Genomic DNA, 17,328 nt, shown 5'->3' with positions numbered 1-17,328 from the left:
GTGCTGCTGACCCAGTGCATCTCCTCTGGGAGAGTCTCAGTGGTTCTGCCCAGGTCCCTCTGGCCACGGGGCACCAGGAGGTTCTCCAGAAGCCAGCCCTGTCACTGCCAGCTCCAGCTGTGGCTCCTCATGTCAAACCCTCCTTGAGCCCAGCTGGAAACTGGTTATTTCCACAGTCCTGCATTTCAGCCCTGCTGGCTAGCCAGGGCACTGTGCTGTCACCAGCTGGCAGCCACAGTGCTGCCAGCAGCCCCTCTCCTCCCCACCGTGAGCCCATGTCCTGGGCTGAGCCTGTGTCCCTCCAGGACACGCTGCACAGAGCTGGAAGCTGCGACGTGGCCGCATTCCTGCTGCTGCCCCAGACTCCTGGCAGGAGCCCTGGCATGCAGGGCCACGGCTGGAGCTGCTTGTGACATGTGGCATGTGACTCAGTGCTGATGGTGGCCCCACAGCCCCCCAGCTGGGCTGGTTCAGGGCTCCTGGCCTGGGAGGCACTGAGGGCTCTGAGCCCCAGGCAGGCTGCAGCCCTGCTCCCGAAATCAGAGATGGCACAAGGGGACAGTGCTGCCTTCTGGCTGGTCGTCCCCTCCCTTGGGGAGAAAAGGAACTCGGGGATGCTGGTCTGGAGCTGTGAGAAGCAGCACCGAGCTCCTCCCCAGCTCAGGGAGCCAAGGTGGGCCCCAAATATGGGCTGGAGTACCCCATGTGCTGGAGCACCCCCACCAACCACTGCTGGGCATGGAGGGGCTCCTCCAGCCCAGGGCATGCCCAGACCCCTCTCCTTGCCCGGGCCCCTGTCCTCGGTGTGGGGATTAGGCAGAGGTGGCCGAGCCCGGCCGGCCCCTCGGCACAAGCCCCCTCCCCCAGGGCTGAGCTGGTACAAACACCACCCAGAAGCAGGTCACAGCTCTAGGGCCACTCCCAAACAGCAATGGCACAGGGGCCCATCTGCCCCTGCCGGGCTGGCGTGGGTGGGGGCTTGGTGCCTCTCCAGCCCCCCAGAGCCCCGTCCTGCCCCTCCCCAGGAGCCCCCCAGGCCTGCGCAGGGCCGGGGGCTGCTCCCCCGCTGCCCCATCCGTACCTTGTAGCCCCCGATGCGGTGGTCAGGCTTGAACTCTTTGCCGTTCTTCAGCCAGCGCAGGGTGGGGTTGGGCGTCCCGCTCGATGGACATTTGAATTTCACTGTTTTGGCAGCGGGGACGGCGTGGAGCTTCTTCTCCATCTTCTCAGGATAGGTCCAGTAGGGAGCGATGGCCTCTGGGGAGCAGAGGGAGGGCTCAGCACGGCCAAACCCAGCAGCCTCCTGCTCCTGCAGTAACCCGAGGATGCCCAGAGCAGGAATCAGGAGAGATGCCAGCAGCCAAGGCCAGCTGAAGCAGGGAGGGGAGCTCTGGGCCACAGGGCATTACCCAGCCCTTTCCCTGTGGGGTGGATGCTCAGCTGCACCAGCAGCGACCCCAGTGCAGCCGTGCTGGCACAGCCCCTTGCTCTGACCCAGCTGCTCCACCCCCGGCACCCAGCCCCGCTCTCCCCACTGCGCCCTCGCCACTGCCGGGTGCCCTGGGCTGCCGGGTGCCCTGGGCTGCTTGCCCCATCCCTGGGTGATGCTCGTGTGTGCCCAGCCTCCCCCTGCCTGCCCACAGGGCAGCGCCAAGGGCAAACCCGGCTCGCACGTACGGTTCGGCTTGGTGTTATCCGCCTCCTTCTCCTCTGACGAGGAATCATCTTCGTCATCATCATCCTCTGCAGAGGGGAGAGCGTCTGCAAGAGAAGCAACAGCCCTGCTGAGCACCTGTGTGTGAGGGGACCTTTGTGGCTGGCGGGCCCGGAGCACGGTGGGTGGGTGGTGGGGGCTGTGCCCGGTGAGGTGGGAGGGCAGGGCGGTGCTGGTGCCCGGCAGGGGCGTGGGGATCCGGGGAAAATACTCCACACAGTCCCCAGCACAGCCAGGGCTGGCAGAGCCCACCATCCCAGTGCCTGCAGCCGTGGACATCGTGAAGAGATTTGCTGTCAGAGGTGACTTCGGAGCTCCTCACCCCACATCCGGTGCCACAACACCCCTGGGGTGGCAGCCACGACCCGCGAGAACAGAGGTGTCCCCACCTCAAGCCTTCCTCCCTCTGCAGCCTCACACTCCATCAACACCACTGCAGACCACGGCTCCCACCCAGCACGAGCCCCTCCTGGGGCGGCCCTGCAGCCCCCTGCCCCCTCAGATAAAAGCCAGATGATTTCTGGCTGCTTCTCCCTGCACTGCAGTGGCCAGGAAGCCACGGCACCACACTGGAAACTCTTCTGGGCACCCGCAAGGTGCAGGTCGGCCCCGAACTCACTGCGCGTGGCCAGCCTGTGTGCAGGGGCTTGCAGGGGCTTGCAGGGGCTTGCAGGGGCGTGCAGAGGTGTGCAGAGGTGTGCAGAGGTGGGCAGAGGTGTGCAGGTGGGCAGAGGCAGCCTGCTCCTCGCTTCGCAGCCCGGCCCCGCGGCTGCCCCTTCCCTGCACAGCCGGGGCTGCTACGAACCTGAGATGTTCACGGAGAAGTAGGTGGTCTCGCTCCCCGAGGGGCTGTTGGTCATGCAGGCGTAGAGCCCCGAGTCCTCGGGCACCACGTCCCTGACCTCTACCTCCTCCCCGGTGATGCGCGTCCGGTTGTTCTCGGCCAGCTGGATGCCGTCACGCACCCAGTTGATGCTCTGGACGTCATCCCGCAGCCGGCAGCGCAGCTGGAGGAGGTCACCGGGGTGGGCTGAGTACGACTCCACTTCGATTTTTGCTTTGGGCAGAGCTGGAGGAGTTAGGGGAGAGAAGAAGAGAAAAAAAAGGAGAAAAGGAATAGAGACCAAAGAAAAACCATGCTGCTGCTGCTGCTGCTGCTGCTGCGGCCTGGTTAATGAGGCAACATGCGCTGCTGGGGTGCTCCCACTGCTGGGATATTCCCACTGCTGGGACGCTCCCACTGCTGGGATATTCCCACTGCTGGGATGCTCCCACTGCTGGGATATTCCCACTGCTGGGGTGCTCCCACTGCTGGGATATTCCCACTGCTGGGATGCTCCCACTGCTGGGGTGCTCCCACTGCTGGGATATTCCCACTGCTGGGATGCTCCCACTGCTGGGGTGCTCCCACTGCTGGGATATTCCCACTGCTGGGGTGCTCCCACTGCTGGGATATTCCCACTGCTGGGGTGCTCCCACTGCTGGGATATTCCCACTGCTGGGGTGCTCCCACTGCTGGGATATTCCCACTGCTGGGATATTCCCACTGCTGGGGTGCTCCCACTGCTGGGATATTCCCACTGCTGGGATGCTCCCACTGCTGGGATGCTCCCACTGCTGGGATATTCCTGCTGTGGCACCAGGGACCCCAGCACTCAGGGGACAGAGCCCGCGGCAGCAGCAGAGCAGAGGAGAGGCAGAGGCTGCGAGCACCCCAAGCAGCACCAAGTGCTTCCCTCTGCAGCAGGACCTGCTCGGTGCCCGGGCAGCTCCAAAGCCCTCACCCTTCTCAGCTCTTATGGAGCATGACCGGGCAGGGGTTTCCCAACGGGGGAGAAACAGGCAACAGTGACAACTCAGTGTTGCTGCATGGCAGGATCCAGCCTCGCCCAGAAGCATCCCAAATCCCTGCAGGGCTCCGCCACCTCGCAGGGCTCTCAGGATCCCTACCACCACAAGCGGGCAGCCAGCAAAGCAGGCCAGGGTCCCCATGCCACCAGGACCCCCGCCCTGGTTAGAGCAGGGCACTGCAGGGATGAAAGGGCAGGACAGCAGGCAGGGAGCGAGGGGGACAGGTCAGCCCAGGGAGCTCTGGCCAGACAGCTGCCGGCCACGGCGTTCCCATCCGCAGCAGTCCCGGGCAGGGGAGCTGAGCTCCCCGAGGCGACAAAGATCCTTTCTCTCCATCCTGCTGTGACATGATCTCATCTCTCCCAGCCCTGAAGTGCCCAGGGCTCTGTCCTCAAGTCCTGCCCTCCACGGTGGGTGGTGCACGAGCAGCTCTCCCGGTCCCAGGCTTGGGGAAGATGCTGGGTTTCAAATCACCTCTTCCAATTCCACAGCCCACGGAAAGGTCCAGGCTGCTACAGCTCTGCAGAGGCTCCCTGTGATGATGTGGGTGGATGCAGTGTGATCATCATCCTAGACTGAGCCCTACAGGTTGGCGGGCACAGCTCCTGAGCCCAGCTCTTCAGGCACCCCTTGGCCTCTGCCTCCTCCCTGGTTGTGTCCGGTTGTTCTTGGCCAGCTGGATGCCATCGGGATGCCGTGGGAGCAGCACGAAGGGGCACAGGGCACTGCTGCACATGCTCCTCTCAGGGGCAGGAAAATCCCAATAAACGCAGCAGAACCAGCCAGGAGATGTTCAAGCTTCAGCTCCAGGGCTGAGCCCCCCAGGATTTCTGAGCGCCCAAGGAGCCAGACAAGAAGAACCTCTGCTCCCTGCTCTGCACATGTGCCCTGAGCAGCCACAGAGCAGCTTGCCCTGGGCCAGCGTGTGCAGGCAGCACAGGGCCAGGAGCAGCAGCGAGGCCTCGCTCCTCCCTGCTCCTCCCTGCTCCCAACAGCCACTCTGTAGGGCCAAAAATGAAACCTCGGCTCTCCAGAACTCTGATTCACCGCACCGTGACCTGCACTTCACTTTCTGGCCACTTCTCTTTGCCTTGGACTGATGAGAAGCTTCATGGGAAAAACATTCATGAGCAGCTCCAGAATTTCTCCTCTTTCTTTTGCTCAGCACTTGAAGGACAACAGTGGGATGGGGCTGCATTCCCTTTCCTCAGCTGCTGTAATTCCAACGCCAGGGCTCCAGTTCATCCGTGAGAGGTTACAAAACATTTCAATGTGGAAGGGGAAGACCAATGGGAGCCCCTTTGGTGGTGGGGAAGGGTCTTGCTTTGCAATCCTGTTTTCCCCTGATTTTCTCCCACAGGACGGGCACTTCTCACAGCTCTGATTTGTGTTCCAAGTGATTAGTCACAGGCATCTCCGAAGGCTCACAAAGCAGCAGTGACATCCCATCCTGTCCCTCTGAACCCCGGGGCTGGGTAACACCACATCCTCCTGCCCGTCCCCACTCCCTCCTCACACAGAGCAAGGCCAGCGGGCAACAAACAGCCATGAAAACCCAAACCAGCACGAGTCCAGTGCTGCAGCCACATCTGCTCTTAGCTGGCTCCCAGCTCTGCCCCCTCCCACGCATCAGCAAACTTCCCTGTGGAACAGAACAGCCCTGCAGGGAAACTGGGGTAGGTCACTCCTCCCAGCCCCGAGCTCCACCAGCATCCCACAGCTGCACCTGCGCAGCGTGAAGAGGTATCCTGGGGATGGAAAAGGTCTCTAGACGAGGGGAAGTTTTGGGGAACCCCAGCCTGATGCCAGGGCTTGAGGAAGCAGCATTCCAGGTTCAGGAGGGTCCCTTCCCAATGGCCACACGTCCCTGGGTATGCTATGCAAGTGCCAGTGCTCCTTCAGACCCTTGGGCGTGGGGCCAGATCCCCTCTCAAAGCTTCCAGCCCCCTCCAGCCCCACTGAGCCAGGGCTGGTTTGCATCAGCAGCACGACTGGGGCACGGGGGTGCTGAGGTGATGGACAGAGAGGAGAGGCCGAGTGCACGGTGGGCACTCACGGCACTCTTCTGGCACTTGGGACGAGGTGGAAAACGCGTCCTGGTGGGAACAGCCTGAGAAGGAATTCACAGGCTAATGAGCACGGCCGGGTTTGCTCAGGCTCTCGGCGGGATTGAGCAGCCCCGTGGCCCTGGCAGGCAGAGAGCCCTGTGGCTGCTGCCATGGCACAGATGGCACCGGGCTGGCAGCGGGGCCACTGAGAGCTGCTGGTGTGACCCATGGCACTGGTGTGGCCTCCACTTTGGTTAATGATTGCTGGTCTCATTAGCCTGACACATCCCTGTCTCACATCCCCCTCCGCTCTCCTGTACCTTAAACCACAGCGCCGGGCACAGCCCCACCACACAGCCCCATGGCAGAGCCTCCCCACGGGCACAAGCCAGGCCCACAGGGGCCACCTCTCCAAAGGGTCATCAGCCACACCAACACTTGCCCCTCACCCCCGAGGCTCTGGGCGCTCCCGCACTGCACAAAGGCCGGTTAGTGGGAGTCCTCTCCTCAGCTGGGAGCTGTGGGGCTGGTCACAGCCCCTTTGAGCAAACAAAGGTGGCAGCGAGCAGAGCACAGGAACACCAGTCCCACAGGCCTTGTCCACCCCAGGGGACAGGAGGGCTCACACCCACGGGGAGCCCCAAGGTCCCCAGTGAGGCAAGGGGCAGCTCCAGCCCGTGGTGCCTCTGTGAGCACCCCCAGAAGCCGTGCAGTGCCACGGTGGGGGCAGCTGCCGCGGGTTTATTACTTTATTCCAGCTTTGAAATGGAACCGGGAGTGGAGCCGAGCCCAGCGAGCCTCGGCCAGATGGAGGGAGGGTGTCACCAAGTGCATATAACTGTCACCGGCTCCCCTGGGGCTAGCCCCCGACGGGGACAGCAGGGACAGGGACAGCAGGGACAGCAGGGACAGCAGGGACAGGGACACGGGGCAGCCCTGCCGACGTGCTCACGGTGCCCCCCTCTCCCTGCTGGCCGTGCCCCCCCACGCTGGGCACGCTCCGCAGGCAGCCCGGGGTGCACCCTCCAAGCACAGAAAGCCACAGGCTGTGCTGGCCATGGCGATGGTGACGATGGCAATAAAGGGGCCAACAAAGCGGCGCGGGGACAATGCGGGCGGGGGGCGCGGAGCCGCAGGCGCCGGTTGCCCTGGAGACCCCAGCGGGGCTTTCCGAAGGTATTTCCTGAAGAAAAAGCACACACATGCCCGGCAGCCCCACTAATCCCAACAGGAAGCGCTCACCGGGACGTGGGGATTGGCTTCTTTTTGATTTAAACAGCTCCTCACCCTGCCGTGTCCCCCAGCCCGGGCTGAGCCGGGGGCATGGCCCGAGGTGCAGCATCCCGGCTGCTCCAGAGCCCTGCGTGTCCCTGGATCCCGGGAAAGGCTGCAGCAGGGAGATGCCAACAGATGAGCATCACGGGCTGAAGGCACTCATGGCTCTTGGAGTGCTCAGGGCACCCCCAGCTCCTCCTGCCCGAGCCAGCCCGGGGGCCGTGGGCTCCTCTGCAGGGAGAGGGGATTTATGTCTTGCTCCAGGCCCTCCTGCTCTCCCAGCCTGCACCGCAAATGAAGCAGCACTTAATTAACAGGCGCGTTGGGAGTTTGCAAAGCTATCAGGATAAACCCACGCCTTTCCCCCGGGCCCCCCGGCCACGCTCACAGCCCTGGAGGCAGGGGCTTGGGGCACAGGCACCTCTCCATCGGCTCCCCCCGGGCATGGGACAGACGGGGGGTCACAAGAAAACACCCCAACCCACAGCTTCTGGCTGGCTTTGCCCGGCCCTGGCTCGCTGCTGGAACTGAGTGTCCGTTCCTGTGCCCACCTCCCTCCTGCACAGCCCCAGGCTGCGGCACACGGGGGCTCCGCACTCGGGACCCTTCTGCTCCCCCCGGGGCAGCTCCACAGCCCAGGCTCTGGCAGAGCACGGCTGCTTTTCCCAAAGACTCTTTTATTTCTTTTTTTTTGCTCCTCAATTAAGGGCCGGAGTGACAGCATCCGAGTGGAAAGGCGGGAGGGTGGAACAATGCCGGGCCGGCAGGCTGGGAGGGGACGGCGGCGTGATGATGCCCTGGAGGGCACAGCCATGGCAGCCGGGACTGGGCAGCTGCAGCAGCGGGGTCTGGGGGTGCTGCTGGGCCCCCCGAGCTCCGGGAACACTCCTGGGCTGCTGCCATCACCAGCAGAAGCGCAGGAGGCTGCAGGCTTGGCAGGGAGTCCCTGGGCTGCTCGTGGGGCTCCAGCAAGGAGTCAGATCCTCCAAACGGGATCCCCTGGGCTCCCCGAGGCACTGGGTGGGAGACGCCTAGAGCTGCGAGAACCAGGAGGGACTGGGCAGCAGGGAAACGGGGAGGGGGACAGAGCCGAGGGTCAGCAGTGCCAAGGAGCAGCGGGGACAAACCAAAGACCCTCGTGGGCTCCCCCAGGCTACCTGGGCTGAGCACATTGCCTGCCCTGGACTTCTGGCTCCTGCAGGGTCCAGAGCAAGACCCCCTGGGCGAGCTGGGGACAACAAAGCCCCGGGAGCCAGGGCCCCTGCTGGCCCCGCAGATGGCCGGGGGGGGGGGGGGTTAAGCCTGTGGCCAGCTGGGCAGCCAGCAGCCCTGGGAAATGGGGCAGCCCTCGGCCCCTGCCCCACGGGGAGGGGGCTGCAGCCAAACCCCCTGTGCTGGGGAGTGCAAACGCACCCCCAGGGCAGATATCTGCTGCACTGGGGCAGTCTGGGGCTCAGTGTGTCCCAAAACCAGGCAGGACCCCCCCTGCCCCAGGACACGCTCCCCAGGACAATCTGCTCGGCCACTCGGCACCCCCTGCAGGGCCATGGCAGCCCCCTGCGAGGAGATGCCTGAGCAGCGGCTGGGACAATGGCAGACAAGGAGAGAGGGGAAAAAAAAACCTTGGCAATTTTCTGCAGGTTTCTATTTAACCTGGAGACAAAGAGCGGCTTTGTGCGAGGGAGGGACAGAGGCTGCGCATGGAAATTTCTTGGCTTTTCCCCTTAACCAGGGTTTTTTCACCACCTCCAAATTTAGGTAACTATAAAATGCAGTAAATGCCTGTTAATGTTTTATTTGCTCCAGATTTTTTGGTGCTGTGAGGGAGCCCCTGACGAGCAGAGCTCCCAAACTCCCTCCCACACCACGGGGAGAGGGGGGCCAGAGCTGAACCCCCCTCCACGTGAGGCCAGGCCGCTGGCCGGCCGCGGGGGATTACTCCTCCCTGAGAAGGGAGCTTAGCTGCCTCAGAACTGGGAGTAAACTGAAACCCCATAAACATGCAGAACAAAGTCCGGGAAAGCTGCTGCCTCCACCACCGAGGGACCGGCCGCTGCTGCCCTGGGGTGATGGGGGATGCTCCTGAGTCACGGTGCCATGGGGGAAGGACAGAGACCTTGGCCCCCAGGACACGACGGCCCTCAGCATGGCAGCTGAACCCCATCCACAGCCCTGGGGACCCCAAAACCCCTGGGGCTGGGTCGGAGCCTGCCCCTGAGAGATGCCGGCGGCTCAGCCCTGGCTGCAGGTCCCGGCCCAGCACTGGCTCTTCCCATCCCACACGCCCTGCTGGGAACATTTTGTTCCCACCAGTCAGCTCCCGAGCCAAGGGACGGATTCTGCCCCAGCCGGGCTCCTGCTGTGGCACTAATTGGGCCGCCCTGGTGAGAACCATGTCGGGAAACGTTTCCAGAGGTTATTGTTAGCCCTGGCATGAGGCTGGCGAGGAACCAGCTCCCTCCTCTCCTCCTCCACTGCCACCGCCTGACGCGGCTCCCAAACCCTCCAGGAGCTGCAGGGCTCCTCATGCACCCCAAAATTCACCTGTGCTCAATCAGCTCCCCTCAGCCCGAACACCCCAACATTTTTCTCAGTGCCACAGCCGGGGCTGGGGCTGCAGGTGGTGCTCTCCTGGCAGCACAGAGCCATCCTTACCCCAAACACTGCTGGGAAACCTCTTCCAGGAAGAGCAATCTCCTGAGAAAAACATGTTTACCACTGTCAACCGCATTGTTTACAGATGCGGGGAGCAGGCACGCCAGTGGAAAAATCTCAGCAATGGTCCCTGTCAGTGAAGCTCTGCCCGGGCTCCCCTCCGGAGCTGCAGCTCCCCAGGGACCACGTGTGGCTCTGGCTGTCCCCTGGGGTGTCACCTCGCAGGGTGTGACCTGCTGCTCCAGTCAGAGGTGCCACCCCGGGCATCACCCAGGCATCTCCCGCCAGGGCTGCTGCAGCAGGGGCCACTTGCCGCCTGCCAGCTCCCACCCCGAGCCTGAGGCGACCCCGGGGCAGCACGCAGCGCCGAGCCCACGCCGGCCACACCGGCAATCGCCCGCTCAGGGCTCTGCTGGGAGGAAGGGGGAAGGGGGAGTGACTCTTAAAAAGCAGAGCAGTGCCCACAGACCAGACATTCTTGGGTAATTAGAACCAAAAGGAGCGAGTCGAAGTCCCGCTGCCGGCTCTGGTTATTCTCTGCCTCGCCGAGGGCCAAGGCTCTGACGCGCCGGAGCGGGGCTCTCTGCCAGGGCCGGCTCTGCCCAGGGCCAGGCGACCCACTTGGCCCATCCCTGAGCCTTGGGGTGCCCCCACACTGCAGAGCCGAGCCAGGCTGAGGCAGGAGCACCCCTGGCCACTGCCACCGGCCCTGCTCCTGGGGGACAGCAGCGATAACAAGGGATGTCCTGGTCAGGGACTGCACTCCCCAGCCCCACGGAGCAGAGATTTGGACTGCACGAATCACACCAGCCAGCCCCAGCCTTGAGCCCCCACCTTGGGCATTCCCAGCTGGGAGCAACACCGGAGCATGCCGAGGGTTTCTGCGGGGTGCATTCATCCCCAGCACTGCCAGCTGGCAAAAGCTGAACCAGTACCCTGCACCCAAACCTTCATCCCCACTAGCTGAGCCCAGGGTCACCCCAGCGGGGCCAACAGGGTGGGAGCAGCCTCACACACATCCCGGGTTACAGATCGCCACAGGGGTGACAGTGCCGTCACACGGAGCGACCCCAGCGGGGGACACAGCCCCCAGGGCTCTCTACCCTCCTCCAAACCAACAGATCAAGGTTTGCCACAATTTTTCTCCGGGTTAAAAAAGTCCCCAGGCACAGCTGGAGCCACACACCCACTTTTGTGCCCACAGAAACCACTCTGGGGACAACATGTGCCCTGTCCCCAGAGGCACCAGCTCCCAGGCAGCCGGGTGACACCAGAGGTGGCACTGGGGACGTGCTGGTGGCCCCACAGCTGGAGCACACGGCAGCCTCTGCCTCTGCTGCGGGGAAGAGCAGCTCGTGTGGCCCACGGGGAACACAAAGGACGAGGGAGCGTGCTCTTACCTTGCTCGGGCAGGGTGGGGGCCGGCCGGGCAGCGGAGAGCGCGGCTGCGACCAGCACAGCCCAAAGGATGAGGCACCGCCAGGTCCACATCCCACTGCTGCGGCTACTGCTCGGCGACTGGGCTCCGCAACTGCCACTCCATGGGGGCCCCGGGCGGGCGCAGGGGGGTCTCCGCAGGGCTGGCAGCCCCTACAAGCTGTGAAGGAGGAAAGCAGAGTCAGGCAGGGCCAGCTCCCCCGCATCCCACCAGCCTGCACGGTGCGTGCGCTTGCCACCACGGGCGGTGCTCCTCCCGCCTCCACCCAGCCAGCAGGATGTCCCTGGATCAAGGGATGTCCCCAGACTGCGGTGGCAGGTCTCCACAGACCCCTCAGCAGCCTGACACGACCCGGCACTGACTGGCAGGGTTATGTTTCCCTGTGTAAAAGCGCTGATGTGTCAAGAGTGAAACCGCTGGCGAAGCAGAACCGAATGCAGCAAGACTTTCCAGAATGGTGAGAGAAACATTAACGCCAGTTAAAGAAAGGGAGATTCCTGCTCCTCTCTTCCTGCACTTTGTCAGGTGTTGCTGACCCATGGCTTCACTGAGGGAAGTCCCTTATTCAGAACAAAATCTCATGTTGTCTGTGCCGCCCCTCGCAAAGCAGCTCTCACTGCAAACTCCAGCCCCCTCCATTCCCTATAGGATCCATAGGGCACATAGCAGCCACCCCCTTGGGGAGGCCTTCCTGGAGCCAGAGGGTCAGCCAGCTGCAGCCGATCTCTTTCCACCAACAGCTGTTTTTGAAGTGGCTGTGTGGGGAGAAATCCCCCGGCATCCTGGGCCAGCTCTGCAACTCGCTCTCGTCCCTGCCAGCTCTTATGCTGGGCTCTCCAGCCCACCCATCCCCTCAGGTCCCCAATCCCTTTCCAGGGGTCTGCTCAGTGCAGGGCAGCTCCAGAGCTGGCTTCTGGCACAGGGAAGCCCAGAAGAGCCTGATCCTGCCTCAGGATGCCGTGGGGGGCGTGCCCTCCATGGCCCTCATTCCTCCTTCCCTCTGACCATCCCTCCTTCTCTCCGTGCCAGGAGCATGGAGCTCTTCCAAGACACGTTCCAGGGGGACGCTGGAGCCCGAACCCAGCCGCCCCCGGCCGACTGCTCCGAGCCTTGCGGATGGGAACAAGCCCCTGTGCTCCACCCCCGCGCCACATCTGCACCTCGGCAGCAGCCTGGGATGAGGTCCCGACGCTGGCCATCGCTGATGGTCCCGCCGGGCTCTGCCGAGGAGATCCTGCCCAGCCATTGCACAACCCGCGCAGCCCCGGCCAGGGCGCCGCTGGCAGCGGGAGCTCCGGGACAATTACGAGGGCCAGGAGGTGGACAGGGCGACACCATCCCACAAACCCTTCCCCAAGGCACCTCCCGGGGTACAGCTGTGCCTCCAGGCCCCTCGGCCCCTGCCGAGCATCCCAAGCTCACCCGGTTGCTCTCCCCGCCGTGCCGTCCCCGACCTGCCGCGGGAACAGGCGCTTCCCTTCGCCGAAAGGCGTCAGGCTGAAGTACGCGCTGCTAAAAGCAGTGAGTAATAATCGTCGTGAGTAATAAACTGCTACTCATCCTCCCCACGCACTCGGTCCACGGAGCTCTGGCCTCTGCCTCTCCTGCTCCGGCGTGAGACCCTGCGCTGCCTGTGCCCAGAGCGGCGGCTTCTCCCCAGGGATGGGCTGAGCAGCCACGAGCCCCAAAGGGCTTAGATCCTCCAAAGAGCCTCTGCACCCAAAGGAAGCCCAGCTGGGGTGCAGTTCTGGGGGCTCCAGCTGCCTCCTTCCTGCCCAACTGCTCTGGCTGGCACAGGAATATCTGGGACCCAAACTATTGACACAAGGAGTCGGGCAGGGAAAAGGGCACCCAGCAAACACCGGTGTTATCTCCGGCACCAGCACTCCCAGGCACTGGGTAGTGCTTGGAAATAGTTATTGAATGTTCAGGATTTATCAGGGTTTGGAAAGGGGAGGCGGAATTCTTCGGGGGGTGGGGGGGGAAAAAGGTCTTTGGTATTTCTGGGAATTATTTTCTGTCTCTCGGTGGCTTTGTTTATCGACAGCACATGCTCCCCGGAACATGCCCTAATGCGGAGCGTCTGCGTGGGCCTCCCGAGCCGGCCCCGCGCCGAGGGGAGGGATGGAGGGATGGAGGAGAGCCCAGTGCCTCCAGTTCCTGAAAAATGAGTCAGTGCTGGCTCGCACACAGCAGAGCCCTTCTCCAGATACACCTCGGAGCGGGTGCCTTCCAGCTGATTCAGGGCCTTGACAGCAGGATATTTCCATGGCGTAGGGATCACTCGGCAGCACAGAGCTGTCCCGTGGCTGAGAGGGTCACTGGGAGGGAGGAAGGGAGGAACAGAGGGAAGGGTGCCAGGACCCAGCAAGAGCACACAGAGATGGTCGGCTTCCCAGGGCAGTGAGGCAGGGCGCAGCAGCCACGGCTTTGCTGGAGGGCAGCAGGACTGGGACGCGCCCTGCCTGCTCCTCCCGGACAGGTTCAGCAGCACCCGAGGGAATCTCAGTGCTCAGAGATGCTGAAGAGGCAGCACAGACCTTTTCCTCCTTCCCAAGGGAAAAGGGGAGACTCAGGAACCCCAAGACAGCTGCCCTCATGACTCCTTGGAGTCCACACGGGAAGGAGGCAAGGAAGTGGGGAGAGTGCTCCTACCTGTGCAAACAACAGCATGGCTCTTTTCCGTGTTTGTACAGCTTCTATACAAATCCCAACAGGAAACCATTTGCTCTGGAGGATGGCAGCTCGGGCAGGGTGGGTCTCTGGCTCCTGCCGGGCACTGGGCACCATCCCCACTCCCCGTGGCCCCAGCACACTGCAATTTACTGCTCCGGGGTGGATTCAAACAACTAAAAACAGAAGCAGCTAGAGAGGAGCCAGGGCTAAGTGCCCCTCGGAGACCTGCCTCCAAAACTGCAATTACAACCAGCCATTACACCCACAGAGCTATTTTGGAGTGGTGCTGGACAACCCTGTGCCCATCCGTGCACCCTCCAGGGGCACACGCTCCCTGTGTACCAGGAAAGATGTTCTCAGACTTGCCTTTGCACGCCAGGGTGTCCATGAGGAGCCTTGTGCAACCTGTCCCCCACTGTCCTCAGGGACCCTGAGGGCTGCACTTTCTCTCCTCGCATCTCCCACACCCCTGAGTCACAGGGCTGAGCTGTCCCAGGGACACGGCACAGACAGGACCTTCCCACTTGCACAGCAGATGCACCCCATGGCTCCGAGCTGAGTGGCTCTGAGTGGGGAAGCCCCTTCCTGTCCTGTGGCTCATCCCTGGAATGCATCTGAGGTGCCAAACACAGGAGCTGGTGCTGGAGCAGGGTGTCCAGCCAGGGTCGGAGCCCTGCAACGCTGTGACATCTGCAGGGGAGCCCCAGTCTGATCCCTGTGTGCTGGATGTGACGGGGGTGGCTGCTGCCATGGGCTCGCTGGGGCTGGGGGGCTCTGGTTCCTTTCCTCTGCCTCCCTGCTGGGGCAGAGAAGGCCCGTGGCATTCACCACGTCAGAACGTCCGGGCTGCCAGCAGCCAGCGGGTAACACAGCAGGCAGGAAAACAGGGACAGGCCAAATCCAACAGGGAGAAGAGTCTGAGCTCAACTCCTGGGTCTGCACAGCATCAGGAGCCCGAGGTGGCAGACTGTGCCCAACCAGGCGCAGTCCCTGTCCCTCAGGAGGGGAGGTGGTGACTGCCAGCAGACCACCCTGCCTGGCACAAATGCCCCTCAGCTCCAAAGCACATGAAAAGAGACTCCTTTTCCTCTGAGGCACAACAAAAGCAGCCCTCCAGCTGCCCTTGGGGAAGAAGGACAGCCAAAGGCACGATCCGTGGGCGGCAGGAGCAAAGCCCTTCCCTTGCCCAGTGCTCCGTGCCCCAACCTGTGGCTCAGGTCAAGAACCAAGTATTTGCTAAAATAAAAAGCAAACATAACTGCACATGGAACTGTAGGGGAAAACTGTAATGCTTAAAGCAGACATATGCTTGGAAAAATAAATATCCAACTGTGCAGCACAAAGAGCATGTTAACCCTTCCCAGCTGGCTGCCAGGACTTAGGGCTACCAGGGGCACCTCCAGCACCGAGCTGTGGGCGGGTATCCAGTGGTGGGAGAGCCTGGGACATGGGGCAGGAAGGACAGGGAAAGGCCCAGCCTCACCCACAGATCTCCATAAAACCATCGCAGTTCTAGAAGCATCCTTGCACCCGGGGACCCCTCCCTACCTGAAGACTTGATTTTCAGATCTACAGAACAACCACTGATACCCAAAAATCTATACTGGGCTGGTCCCCTTGACTGCTTTGGGAGGAGACTGGTCAAGGACAGGGACACAGACCCATTACCCAGGCCGGGAGGGAGCTGGATGGGGTTTTCACTACATTGCACTCCTCCAAGGAAAGCCATCGCGAGGGGAAGGACACACATTTGCCATCATGTCCAGAAGCAGAAGGTCCCCAAAGGGGCAGAAAGTTGGATTTTCAGGATGGGATGAGCATCTGCAAGCGCCCACTTCCAGCAGCCAGGACTTGGGGTGGGGGCTCCACCTGGGGCTGGAGACAATAGGGCTCCCGGCTCAGGTTACGTTTTTTAGGGGGGCAAATACGGAGGGAGCTCCAGCTCACCTCTGTCAGTGACCCTTCCCGCCCGGCCAGGGCAGGCACCTCGTGTGCAGAACAGCCCAGACGGGGCTCCCGCCGGCTGCCTTCAGCCCGGCACCACTCGTGCCTGCACCCTGCCGGGGCAGGGGCGATTTATTTTAATCCTCTCGGAGCAACACAAGGAAAAGGCAGCAGTGCATGCCAGCCAGCGCAGGGATTAAGGGAGGAAGTGCTCCTGAGTGGGGAAGATGGCTGCTAGCCAGAGCAGGGGGCTGCAGGGCCCACGCTCCTGCGGCGTCCCCGGGCTGCGCGGGGGGGGCTCTCCCCGAGCCCCGCTCCCTGTGCTGGCATCCAGCTCGTCGGCACCCGGAGAGCCCCAGCGGAGCAAGCCACCGCCTCCACCTGCGCACGGCCCCGGTCCCCCCCCGGCCGGGAGCTGGCGGCTCCGAGCCCGACCGTGTGAGCCGCTGGGTTCACTGAACTGCTTGGGTTTAAACATTGCCGGGGAGGGAGCTGCCCCGGCCCGCCGTGATCCGGGACGCGGGGCAGTAACTCAGCGAGCCGGGCAGAGAGGGACCGGCGAGGCAGCCGCGGAGCTCCTCGGCGTCACCTGAACACGGACACGCTCTGCTCCGTCCCCACACGAAGCCACCTCCACGTCTCCCGGCCCCAGAACCCACAAAAACCACAACCAAACCCCTCTGCAACCAATCCCCCCGGGTGCCGAGGGCCACCGCACCGGCGCGGCGGTCACCCGCCATCGCAGGTGTCGCCGCCGCCTCCCCGCACTCCCGGCACCTCCGCCGTGGGCGGACGAGCGGTTCCCGGAGCCCGAACGGCGCTGGGATGCGGCGGCTCCGGGAGCCCCACCGGCGTGGACACACAAAGAGAAGCACTAGCTCCGGGACGGCGTTATTCCAGCGCCTCCATTCCCGCCGACCGCCCCGGGATCCCAAAACTGAAACACAACCAAATCCAGCTCCTTCTCCATTTTCTTCTGGAAGCCGCAAGACTCCCGCTCAGGTACTTTTCCGGAATAAGGGGCCAGGCAGCGACTCGGAAAACGACCCTCGATTCCCGCCCGGCTCCCCCGCGGCCGGGAGGGGTTTCGGCGTCGGGACGGCGGCGGCGGTTCCAGTCTCGGTTCGGCCGATGGACGGGGTCGGACCCGCCGCCTTCCCGAAGTGCTGCCCGCCGAGCGGCTGCACCCCGGGAACGGCCCCGGGGCCCCCGAGCCCCGCACACCGGACCGCCCCGCCGCCCGCAAACCCCCAGCTCCCTCAAGGCGGAGCCCCCCCCGCGCCGGTGCCGCCGTCGAGCCGCCCCGCCGGGGCAACGAGGCGCACCTGGGGGGGCTCGGCCGCGACCGAGCCCCGTCCCCCGACCGAGCCCCCGGGCCAGCCCCGCGGAGCACAAAGCGACGCCCCGCGGTGCCGGTGCCGCCCCCCGCGCGGAGAGCGGCGGCCGTTACTCACCGGAGCCCCGCGGGCGGCGGCGGCGGCGCGGTGCCGCCGCTCCCGGGAACAATGGAGGGGAGCCCCGGCCGGGGCGAGAGGCGCAGCCCCGCCGCCGCCGCGCTCACAGCGGCCGCCCCATGGCAGCCCCGGTCCGGCCCGGCCGGCGGAGGCGGCGGGAGGCGCTCCCGGAGCCGCTGCCGGACGCGCTCCCGAAGGCGCGGCCGCCCCGACGCCGCCGCTGCCGCTGCCCGCCCGCCGCGTCCCGCCGAGCGCCCGCCGCCGCCGAACTAA

General features: G+C 63.8%; 2 protein-coding genes across 3 annotated transcripts in view; one reads left to right on the top strand and one right to left on the bottom strand.

The window, feature by feature from the left end:
- FGFR1 (fibroblast growth factor receptor 1) overlaps nt 1–17,205 on the bottom strand; it is a 27,896-nt gene extending 10,691 nt beyond the window's left edge. The window contains exons 1-5 of one of the 2 annotated variants that reach the window (XM_053966287.1): nt 17,056–17,205; nt 10,944–11,140; nt 2,520–2,783; nt 1,678–1,761; nt 1,082–1,257 (exon numbers count right to left, since the gene is read on the bottom strand). In XM_053966287.1, coding sequence (XP_053822262.1) covers nt 1,082–1,257; nt 1,678–1,761; nt 2,520–2,783; nt 10,944–11,034 — 615 coding nt within the window. In that variant the 5' untranslated portion in view covers nt 11,035–11,140; nt 17,056–17,205. The remainder of the gene's footprint in view (nt 1–1,081; nt 1,258–1,677; nt 1,762–2,519; nt 2,784–10,943; nt 11,141–17,055) is intronic. The other variant, XM_053966288.1, reaches the window with a different exon arrangement.
- Nucleotides 15,829–17,328, top strand: LOC128800819 (basic salivary proline-rich protein 2-like). Its single transcript, XM_053966262.1, has 2 exons — nt 15,829–16,039; nt 16,622–17,328. The coding sequence occupies exons 1-2, from the start codon at nt 15,829–15,831 to the stop codon at nt 17,326–17,328; spliced, it is 918 nt and encodes a 305-aa protein (XP_053822237.1).

The sequence above is a fragment of the Vidua chalybeata genome, chromosome 28, assembly GCF_026979565.1.
Source record: "Vidua chalybeata isolate OUT-0048 chromosome 28, bVidCha1 merged haplotype, whole genome shotgun sequence".
Lineage (NCBI taxonomy): Eukaryota > Metazoa > Chordata > Aves > Passeriformes > Viduidae > Vidua > Vidua chalybeata.
The sequence above is the reverse complement of the archived record's forward strand: the minus strand, read 5'-3'. Positions and strand labels throughout refer to the sequence as shown.